This window comes from Balaenoptera acutorostrata, chromosome 18 (assembly GCF_949987535.1).
Source record: "Balaenoptera acutorostrata chromosome 18, mBalAcu1.1, whole genome shotgun sequence".
Lineage (NCBI taxonomy): Eukaryota > Metazoa > Chordata > Mammalia > Artiodactyla > Balaenopteridae > Balaenoptera > Balaenoptera acutorostrata.
The window spans coordinates 65,178,560-65,190,615 of NC_080081.1; the positions used below are offsets into that span (position 1 = coordinate 65,178,560).

At 40.7% G+C, this 12,056-nt stretch overlaps 1 protein-coding gene across 1 annotated transcript in view; it reads right to left on the reverse strand.

Annotated features, from left to right (window-relative positions):
- Positions 1–11,212, reverse strand: part of NEK5 (NIMA related kinase 5) — a 64,158-nt gene extending 52,946 nt beyond the window's left edge. The window contains 3 exon segments of the mRNA XM_057532835.1: positions 600–696; positions 8,956–9,094; positions 11,069–11,212. Coding sequence (XP_057388818.1) covers positions 600–696; positions 8,956–9,072 — 214 coding nt within the window. The 5' untranslated portion in view covers positions 9,073–9,094; positions 11,069–11,212.
- Between the last annotated feature and the right edge of the window lie 844 nt (positions 11,213–12,056).

The window sequence follows — 12,056 nt, forward strand, 5'->3', positions numbered from 1 at the left end:
AAGAAACACGCCACATCCCAGCAGGGATCTGAGAGGGAGGGTGTGGCGGGCTCTGTGTCCTGCTCTTTCCTCCTGCTCAGGAAAACAGCCGGCTCCATATGTGCGCTGCTCCTTCAGGCTGGACCCCCGACTTACAGACTCCTCCTGGGCGTTCCCTGGCAGTGCAGTGGTTAGGACTCGGCACTTTCACTGCCGGGATCCCACAAGCCATGAGGCACGGCCAAAAATAATAATAATAATAAATTAAAAAAATAAAGACCCCGCCCAACCATAGCCAACATGTAATGTGAGACACAGATGGTATTCTTGCAGGCCACTGAAATTTCTTACTGCAGCAAAGCTAATACACCCATCGTTAACTATCTGAGGGAGTAAGAATTAAAGGCACATGGGCAAACTTGAGAAAATTTAGGAAAGCTGCCTACAAAAACCCACCAGAGAAGAAATAAAGATGATGTCTCAAATTACAATGTAAGTAAATGGGAAAATGAATCCAGTTACAAAAATTAATTTATACACAGTTCTCAGGAACTATCTTATACAGAAGTCTACATGCCCACACTCTATTAAAATACTTTAAGAATATGAGAAAGTCAAACCTTGAAATGAACTGAAGAAGGTTACAATGTTGGGATGTTTCATCTTCGCCAGAAGAATGACTTCTTTCTTTGAAGCTTCTTTTTCTTGGATGGGCATCTAAATTATATTAAGAGACAGAGTAGTCTGTAAAGATAATTCGCTTTCAAGGAATGCTTTTTACTAACTGTCATCGAAAATTCTCCAGGATTTCACTGGCTTTTAATGGCACTTTTGCAACAGATCTCTCAACGGCAGGAAATGACATTTCTAGAATTAGAGTGTCTTATATCTAGTCAATGGTTTGTCAATGACAATCAGAAACAAGAAAATAAGTATTTCTGGTGAAGTTCTGCTGTATTAAAATTTCTGCTGGATTGGTGTACCGTGTCAATTATTTAGTCACCTGGAGGAAAGTTATTTAAATATTTCTCTTTCAGCAACAAAGGAATTTGTTAAAAAAAAAAAAAAACAAAATGCAATGTTCCAGCAGCAATCACTGCCGAGAAGAAACAAATGAAATCTAAAAAAAGTAAAATGTCATAGATCACATAAATCAGACCGGTAAAGTTCTATGTTAAGATTACTACGTTTTTCGTTTTCAAATAAAATGTCTCTCGTGACTTCATTTTAGATTTGATGTATTTTCTTTTCTTTTTAAAAAACTAATTTGCTTTTATTATTGCTTTTCCTTCCAGTTTTATTGAGATATAATTGACATACAGCAGTGTATACGTTTAACGTGTACAGCATATAATTTGACTCACACCATGAAATGATCATCACGATAAGTTTAGTGAACATCCGTCATCTCATATAGATACAAAATTAAAGAAATAGAAAAAACATTTTTTCCTTGTGATGAGAACTCTTAGGATTTACTCAACAACTTTCATGTACAACATCAGCAGTGTTAATTCTATTTATCATGTTGTACGTTACATCCCTAGTATTTATTTATCTTGTAACGGGAAGTTTGTACTTTTTGACCACCTTCAACCGATTCTCCCTTCCCATACCACCCGCCTGTGGTAACCACAATTCTGATCTTTTTTTCTGAGTTTGTTTTTGAAGTAAAATTCAAAAACTACAACACTATGTCATTTTCCATCATACAACACAGTGATTTAAAATTTCTGTGCATTTCAAAGTGATCACCAAGATAAGTCTAGTTACCATCTGTCACCATACAAAGATATTAAGTATTGACTATGTTCCCCACACTGTACATTTCATACCCATAACTCATTTATTTTGCAACTGGAGGCTTGTAACCCTTAACCTGCCTTACCTATTTCTCTCCTCCCCTCACTCCCTGATGTATTTTCTTATTATTCTGTTTACCATCTACGGACAATATTTTTCAAATGTTTTGGTGCCATTGGCAGTGGCCACACCTCATTTCTACCTTTTCTTCCTCATTCTTTTTTTTTTTTTTTTTAAATGAAAGCTTCTTTATTTATTTATTTATTTTTGGCTGTGTTGGGTCTCCGTTTCTGTGCGAGGGCTCTCCCCAGCTGCGGTGAGCGGGGGCCACTCCTCATCGCGGTGCGCGGGCCTCTCATTATCGCGGCCTCTCCCGTTGCGGAGCACAAGCTCCAGACGCGCAGGCTCAGTAGTTGTGGCTCACGGGCCCAGTTGCTCCGCGGCATGTGGGATCCTCCCAGACCAGGGCTCGAACCCGCGTCCCCTGCACTGGCAGGCAGACCCCCAACCACTGCGCCACCAGGGAAGTCCCTTCCTCATTCTTGACACTTTGTCATTTCTACACTGACTTCTGGCCCGGCTGCCCCACCCTTCTGGCCTCCATGGGTCACTGGTCCTCTCCACAGTTCCCTCTGTAATGACCTTCAACATTTGGCCCACAGGTAATGTGTGAGTTCCCAAATTTCTCATCCTCATTTAAATTTGAAAAAATTTTTAAAAATTAATATTCTCCACCCCAGCTTTACTGCCTCCTAGCTATGTATCCTTCAGTAAATTATTTAAATCTTCTAAGCTTCAGTATCTTTCCCCCCACTTTAAATTGCATAATTGGTACGTATGAGTTTCAAAATAAAAATAACTGAAATATGCTACCAGGATAGACTTAGCTACTTAACTACTTTAATTTATAACTACTGTTTTTTTCAAAAGACTATTATAAACAAAATTGAAAGGCAAACATAGGGAGATAAGTGTATTTTTATAGTTAGGTAAAAATACTGGCAATATGTATGACAAAGATTTTTTGTATTTATAACATACAAGGATTCTGGCAAGTAAGAAAAAAAGGCAAATATGCCAATAGAAATATGGGAAAATACAGGCCTAGGCAACTCTCAAAAAAATAAAAGAAATTAAAAATGGCTCAGAAACAGTAAAAAATATTCAACCTCGCTCAGTAATCAAAAGAAGACTAAAACAAAATTGAATATGTTTCATCTGTGAAACTGGCGAAGACAAAAAGAATGTTAATACCCACAGTTAACCAGAAAGCAGCAAAATGGCACTCATATACTTCTGGTGTAAGTATATAAATTGGTAAAATCTTTCTAGGAAAACAATTTTACAGTGTCTAATTTAAAATGCTCCTATTTTTAACTTATTAATTCTTCTAGAAATTTATCCAAAGAAAATAATCAGAAATGTGCCCAAGGGTTCTCATACAAAAGCCTTCATTACAGTGTTTTACTATTAGTTTTTAATTAAGAATATACACTAGTGACTTGAAAAAATATTTTAAGCCAGATAGAAGTAAATAAGATGAAAGTAAAACTTCCCCTTTTCCTCCCCACCCATCCCATGAACTCCTATTCCTTAGGAGTAATTGCTGCTAATTGTTAGACTTTTTTATTTAATGCACATATAGGTAAACATACATACACAGTTTGTTTAAGAAAAAATGACTCTTCTACATATTAAATGTTATTTAATCATAGCAAAAATATCAAACAACGTAACTCTCTGAAAATAGAAAAAGAGTTAGATAAATGATGGTATTTTTAACCTAATGTCACACTAGGCGGTCATCAAAACTCCAGGGAAGCGCTGGCAGGAAGAGCAGAGGAAAAGGTAGAAGGATTTGCTGGTCACTGTGCCTTGTTGAGCAAATTACTTAACCTCACTGAGCCTCAGCCCTTTCACCTAAACCGTGAGGGTAATGAGATCTACCTCTTGAGATGCTGTGAAGATTAACTTGACTAATATGTGTAAAACACCTGGGATAACATGAGGTCTGCTAGGCACCCACTATTACTATAAACAATGAATGATATTATATGAGAACATTTTATTATATGAAAACATTGAATGACACGAGAAAATATTCACAATATACTAAGGGTAAAAAGCTGCTATAAAAGAGTATATCCACCATGACATCAATCATCTAATATATTCTAATAACTTACAAGGTACATTTATGCATTAAAAATAGCCTGGGGAGAAGTTCACCATAATGTTAACAGTGATGAAGAGAGAGGTTAAAAGTGATTTTCATTTTCCTCTGAATAGCCTTATTATTCCCTACAGTTTTTTTCAAAATTTCTTCAACGAACATTTTAATTTTTATAATCAAGAAAAGATACAATGCATTTTTGAAGGCAAAAAATAAAAGAATATGCTTGATAATTGTAGGATGATGAGAGAAAATATAGAGCTTTTTGGTACCTGTAAGAAAATGAGCGATTTAAGTTCTGGGGTCTAGAGCTCGCTTCATGGAGAGGTGCTGGAGAGCTGAGAAGAAATGTAAATTTCTCTAGATAAGAAGTAATGAAAAAGTACATTAGAGTAGAAAGAAAAAAATAAGTAATAAATGTTAATACTGTGACACAAATGTTGTTAGGCAAATCTGATAACACAAAGAGATACAGGAAAGCAACAATAACGAGACCCAATAGAAATTCTACTTATTTATGGCATGGAGACTAGGGTGGTTCATAAAGTAAAAGAATGAAAAAATTCACTGCTCTATTAGAAATATACAGTCAGAGGCTTCCCTGGTGGCGCAGTGGTTGAGAATCTGACTGCCAATGCAGGGGACACGGGTTCGAGCCCTGGTCTGGGAAGATCCCACATGCCGCGGAGCGACTAGGCCTGTGAGCCACAATTGCTGAGCCTGCGCGTCTAGAACCTGTGCTCCGCAACAGGAGAGGCTGCGATAGTGAGAGGCCCGCGCACCGTGATGAAGAGTGGCCCCCACTTGCTGCAACTAGAGAAAACCCTCGCACAGAAACAAAGACCCAACACAGCCATAAATAAATAAATAAATAAATAAATAAATAAATAAATAAATAAATAAATAAAATTAAAAAAAAATAATAATAAAAGAAATAAAGCAAATAATTTTAAAAAAGAAAAGAAATATACAGTTTTTTATTATCTATACTAAAGAATGGGAGAGACTCTATGAAATGCATTAATATATATTTTTATAGAGGATTCACCTCTCACATAATTTTTTCTTTACTTAGAATTTACATGGTTTTATAATTCCTAAATATGTACCAGCTTAACAACAGAGCTAGAAGGCCAGAAAGTATCTATGCATTAAATTATTTATCCAATAAGAATTCATTGACCCGCTACTGGTGCAAAGAATTCTTAGCTGCTGTGTGGAATACCAAGATGCAAAAGACATGGATTCTGCCTGCACAGAATATACAGTTTAATAAGGAGGAGAAGGCACAAAATAAACAGCTAAAGCACAGCAAAGTAGACAGCAATCAGTACCATAACAGCAGTACGGATAAAAAGCTATGGAGTTTACAGAGAAAGAGAGGTTACTTAGATTTGGAAGGTTCTACAAGGTGTACTGAGTCTCAGCCCTGAACAAGTGGGATCTTGATGCTTGGATGGGCAGGCAAAGACCTTTTGGGAAGAAAGAGGCCCTCGGGTGAGCACAGAGGCTGCAGTGCAAAGGAGCTGCACGTGGCAAAAAGGAAGAGTATGTGAGGGGAGGTTGAAAATGGAATTTGGGAACAAATCAGAGAGAGGTGTCAAAACTAATCTGAAGAGTGAAATGATATAAAAGTACAAGGCAAAAATTACTCATAATCCCACATTCCACCTCGATAATAATGTAGTAGGTCTTTCCTATATGTATGGGCAGATATGTGTGGGAATATACATACCTATAGAGAGAGATAATGCATAGATTTTTACAAAGATTGCATCATTCTACACATACTATCTTCTTAATTAGCAAAAGTTATGATACTTCTCATGTCAATACTTTAACTACAACATGATTTTGACGAACAGCTTAGTCTTTCACAAATTACTTAACCAATCCCCAACTGTTGGACATTTAGGTTGTTTGCTGACTGTCTGCACATTTCTGGGTATTTCCTTGGAATACAATCCCAGAAGGTGAACTACTAGATCTTAGGATGCATACTTTTTTTTTCTTTTCTTTATCAAGATAAAGATAGCCTTTTCTGCTTATACAAATAATACAATTCTTAATTTTAAAAACATAATATATGCTGCATATTAAAAATTCTGACCATGCAGAAAGAAATGATAGAGGTGAAATCCCACCAATCAGCAATAACCACTGTTAATGTTGTGTGTGCATGTGTGTGTGTGTGTGTGTGTGTGTGTGTGACATTAACAGTACATACATATATACACATAACTTTTTGTGGCCTGATTTTTTTTCATCTTTACAACGTATTTCGGACCTTACTCCTCGTCAATAATACAAACAGGGCATGGATCCTTCTAAGGCTTTGATACGTATTGATAAATTTCCCTCAGGATGATTTACCTTCCTATCAGCAGAGTAAGAGAGTGCCCGCTTCCTCCACTTTTACATTCTTTTCAATCCTTTCCAATTATATCAGCAAAAAGTGATATAAATCAATAGATTTATTTTACTTTTCTTAGTTTTCTAATGAGTTTGAAATTTGTTTATGATGACTTCTTCAGTTATAATTTTTTTTCTTTTTAAGATTTATAAAAGGCTAGCACCGGGAATTCCCTGGCAGTCCAGTGATTAGGACCCCATGCTCTCACTGCCAAGGGCCTGGGTTTGATCCCTGTTGGAGGAACTGAGGTCCCACATGCTGTACCGCGTGGCCAAAAAAAAAAAAAAAGTTAGCACACTTTAGTCAACACTTGCAAGTATTTTGGGCATTCTGTCAGTTTTCTTTCCATTTATTCATGATGGTTTTCCATCATTCAGAAGTTTTACATTTTAGTGTAGTCAAAGATGATGATGCATCTAGCCATCTTTTCCTCTACGACTTCTGTCCCAGTGAAGGTTCGGGAGCCTGGGGGGAGAATTCCCAAGATTTTGTTACATGAGAGCTGGAGCCATGAGAAAGGTACTGAAGTGATCCAAGTAACCCAGGCCACTGACAAAAGGAATGAAACAAATTCAAGGGAGAGAAAGAGTCAACCGCATTTAGCAAGTAATTGGATGGGGAGAGAGAAAAAACTCACCGATGACCCCAAGGTTTTGAGCCTGGATATCATAAAAATACTGGTGTCATTAACACAGAGCAGCGCAGAGTGGGTGACCTGGATCTGCTTAGAAAAGTGAGAAATTTCTACTTTGGGGTACAATTGTGTTAGCTAGCTTCCAAGATGGTCCTCAACACCCCTCACTCTGAATTCTTAATGCCCAGAAACTGTGAGATAATAAGTGACTATTATTTAAGCCACTAAGTTTGGGGTAATATGTTACACAGCAGTAGATTACTCATACAGATACTACCTGAAGATATCTAGCTGGCTAATGAAATGCACAACTAGGGCTCTGGAAGATACCAAGGCTGGACAGAGTTTTAAGAGTGATCTGTTTAGTGGTAAAGATTGAAGGGAGGTGACTGTCAGGTAACAGTACACAGAAAGAGAGTCGGCAAAGGATAGGTGGTCAGGGACATACGGAGGGTGAGGAGATAGAGAGGCCGGAGAAAGAGCAGTCAGATAAACAAAAGAGAGTGAGCAGAATAAGGTCGTGGAAGGAAGCTCTGACAGGCCACTAGACTAAGAGGACATTAGCAGAAATATGCGGTGGATCCATGAAAAGGGACCTGTATTGGTAAATAAAGCATTCGCCCTGAAGCTAATCATCTACACCTGAGTTTTAATGTAAGTTTGGGAAGTCCTTTTATTTTTCCCCAATTTTTTTTTCTTTTTTTTTTTTTTTTTGGCCATGCTGCACGGCTTGCAGGATCTTAGTTCCTCCACTAGGGATCGAACCCAGGCCCCTTCAGTGAAAGCACCCATTCCTAACTAACTGAACTGCCAGGGAAGTCCCTATTTTTTCCCAATTTTTAAAAATTATGGTAAAATATATACAACATAAAATTTATACCATTTTAACCATTTTTAAGTGTACAGTTCAGTGGCACTAAGTACATTCACATAAGTGCAACTTGATTCATCCATTTTGTATGGAAGTTTTTCTGCTCCTCTCACTGATAAATCCTCCAGAAGGCAACCAACGAGACTTGCCTTAACATGTATTCTAGCCCATAATGGACACTATTATCCCCATATATCTGAAACGAACACAGCCACTAGAGAGGGTAACATAAACACAAACCAAGGGGAATTTAGCAAAAATGATTCCTCTTAAATTAAATATATTTAATTATTCTCCAAAACCATTAGACTAACAATAACATATGGTTTTCCTGCATTCCTTCAATGCATTCAATACATATTTTCGAGCACCTATTATGTGCCAGGCACTGTTCTGCATGGGGAAGGAGATAGGCAAGAAATAAGTGAGCAGAGTAATTCAAGATCATTATAAATGCTACTAAGAAAATAAACCAGGGTGGTGTGATAAGGAGTGACTAAAGTCAGGGAGCTACCTTGGCTAGGATGCTTGGGGCAGGTCTCCTTGTGGAGGTGACCTGAATTTGGAGAGGCAGTCAGAGGAAGCGCATGGCAAAACAGAGGAACTAGAGCAACGGAGGAGGGGGCATCTCACAGACATGCGATAGGATATATAAAAAAAGATGTTATCACTGTAAGGTATACCATAGGAGCCAGGGCGAGAACATCTTTTTCTCTTTTCCTTTTTTTCTTTCTTTTCTTTTTTAAAAATAAGATCACTGGGGACTACCCTGGCAGTCCAGTGGTTGAGACCCCCTGCTTCCCCAGCAGGGGCATGGGTTCCATTCCTCGTCGGGGAACTAAGATCACGCATGCCGCATGGCTCGGCCAAAAAAAAAATAAAAGTAAAATTTAAAAATAAAAATGAAAATAAGATCATTGGTTGCTGTTTGGACAATGGACTTAGAAGACTGAACAAACAAAAGTCAACTCACTCATACTTGTAAAAAAAAAAAAAAAGATGTGTTTCCTTGACAAACTGGATTAAAAGCCAGACGAATATACCGCTGAAAATGAACAGGAATTTTAACTTCTTAACTTTACCTTTTCAAAATTGATCTCTTTTATAACACAGTGCTTGCTATCTGATTTCCCTTTGGCCAGGTATGCTTTCCCAAAGGCACCTTCCCCAATGGCCTTAATCACATCATATTTATCCATGGTCTCCAATGCATGGAGTTACCTGAAATGAGAGCAATGAAATTTTATTGCACACTTTTCATAAATATGAACAAAGTCAGAAAACTGACCACTACAACGTAAGAGAACTCATTTTGCTAAAACTTTCATTCTAATTTCGCCAAGACTGAATCAAATAACTTTCCTTGTGGCCACAGGTAACAACCAAAGTGAGCCAGAGCTTAGTCAGCTCCCAGGTCAGACTTGGGCTGCAGCTCAACTTTGATACACCCTAGTGTTGTCATCTCGGGCAAGTAACTTAATTCGTAAAACCTCTCTTTCCTAATTTCTGAAACGGAAATAACAATACCTGTTTTTCAAGATTGTTCTGAGAAAGAAAAATATAATATCCCCGTCTGGGCACCTCTAGGCAGCAGGAATTGTCCTTCTGCTTGTGTGGTTTTACCGTCCAGCCTTTCTCAGTGGGGCGTTACTGCCCCCTAGGGGACATTTTGGAAACTTACGGAGTTTTTTTTCTGTTCGCAGAGATGGAGAGGCAGGCACGACGGCTTTTAGAAGCCACTGGGGCCTGAGATACTAAGATTCTGCGATGCTAGGGACGGTCCCGCACAGTAAAGGATTTTCCAGCGCCCCTACAACCTTAAAAAGTCTCCGCACACATTCATGTGCTTGGAAAAATCCGTTTATAATTATCTGCGGCTACAACCAAACTATTTTACATCTAAATACAAAGTATATTTTGCACAGTTTTAATTAACACTGAATTTTCGAGGAATGCAACCACATGTAAATCAAGGCTTGATTGCACCTTGTTCGGAACTTTACCAGGAACTGTTCACCGCTTTGGAAAATCACTCCCCCACTGGCCACACTGCTCCTGGTAGCTGAGACCTAAAAGTTTGCAGCTGTCCTTATCAGGTGACTCCCTGCTACTTCACTACTTCTTCCAGTGTAGTAGTACCAAGAATTTACAGATTGAAATATAGACTTTATAATAAAGACAGTCACTGTGGCATTTAGATTCGTCTGATCAGATTCGGTATGGCAGGAGGGTGTGTAAGGCCAGAGTATACAAGGGCCCCATCCAAGACCTACCCAGTCAGAATCTCTAGTTAAAAGGTCTAACATTCCCTTTGGTGCCTAATCTCCTTTGATTTGGGTTTGTCACCCTCAGCCCAGGGTCCTGGCTTCTCGAGAGGGGAAGGTGAATTCTCCGGGGGTAGTAAACGGTGTGGTCCCTTCTTCTCTACCATTTCTTTGGGAACACGGTGCTTGTAACACAGGTACACCCTCAATAGCCCGTGGGCAAAAAACGGGCCAGTAATTCCCAGTGGGGTTGTTTCTGAACTGTCTTGGGCAGGTCCTGGCGGCCCAGCACTTGCCTCCGACCACTTGCCACCTCCCTGGAAGCTACGCGGCCGGGCGGCCCTCGGCCAGCCGCCAGCCTCCGGGGCTTTGGGTAAACTGCTCCATTGCATTTCCAAGTTATATTCAATACTACAGTTAGGGCATCATGCTGATTTTTTAAACCTGAGTGAGCAGGCAGGTTATGTTTTTGAGTAATCTGTGTCAGTGCAGGAACGGGGGATGATTAGGTGGGATGGGGCTGGAAGCCAGCTCCGCAGCCAGGGAAGGCTTGGGGACACGGGAGGGCCGGGTTTTGAGGGAGGCGCTGGCGGAATCGGAACTCGAGGGCACCTGCGCAGGAACTGAGGGACCGCGACGCTCCCGCCCAAGAGGCACCAGCGGGTGGAAGCCCCTAAGTTTCGGGGAAAAAAATCCTTCTCCCTTAGAAACACTCTCCGGGAGGCGGCCGGCGGGAAGGCGGCAGAACTCCCGCGGGGGCCAGGAGCTGGGTGCTCCGCGCGTTGCCATGGAGACCGACGCGGCCCGGGACCGGAGACCGCCGCTCTGCAGCTCGCGTCTTCCCTGGCGGGGGCTCCACCTTTTCCTCGGGGCTCCCGGAGGCCCTGGGGGCAGCTCCGGGTTCGGACTGAGGGCGCCACCCACAGCATACCTGCTCCGCCGGCTCCGCGGGGCCAGAGTAGTGTCCCGGGTGGGTCCGGGTTCCAGACGCCTCTGCGCCGGCTGGCGGCCGGGGCGGAGCCGCGCTAGGGGAGGTGGGCGGGGCGCGGGGCCAGAGCGGCGAGAGGACGGGTCCACACAGTCCACCCGGAAGAGGGGTGGGGGCTGGCCGCGGAGTTTGGAGACCCGGCCGCGTCACCTCCGTCGCCTTAGGTCGGGACTCCTCTGCTTACTCTCGACAAGCATTCCGCTCCCGCTCCCCGTTCTTGCTTACGGTGTACCAGAGGCTTTGCATATATTCTCTTTATTCCTTGCGACTACCGACTCAGGTAGTAGTTGCCCGGTTTTACAGCTGAGCTGGACTGAGAGTTTCTCGTGCACGGTCTCAAATACTGTCAAGAGATGGAGACTGGAACAGAGCCCGTCTCTTTCGGCCACAGCTGGCGGCCTCCCATGGGGTCCTCTTATAAAACGGGCTACTGCCCAGTGGTCTGCAAACATGCTCTCTCACCCTCTCCCCATCGCCCCCTACCCATTCCTCATTCCCACTGCACATCAAGCTGCCATCAGAAACGTTTCATTACATGTTTAAGCAGTTGAAAGGATGTAATTTCCAGCAATTATAAATATTGACACAAGTAAAACATAACCAATGGAATCTAAATACCACGGCAATTTGAAACCCACCATATCTATTTTAAAAAAAGAAAGAAAGCTCTCCTTTAAGAATTAGAAAGTTTACAACATTCCTTTCTCTCCTTGAACTCATATCTCCATATGTACTGTTTTTCATGATTCAAAATCTTACCCATCACCCTATCATATAAATGGAAATTAATTTCTATTTCCTAATAGACTTTTAAAAATTCATTAAAATTACTAGTAGTACACAACTGATCCAAATAAATCACGAACTGATATTTATTAAATATAAAAAGTAACATAGTATTGGAAATTTCTCTCTTAAAGACCTGAATGGG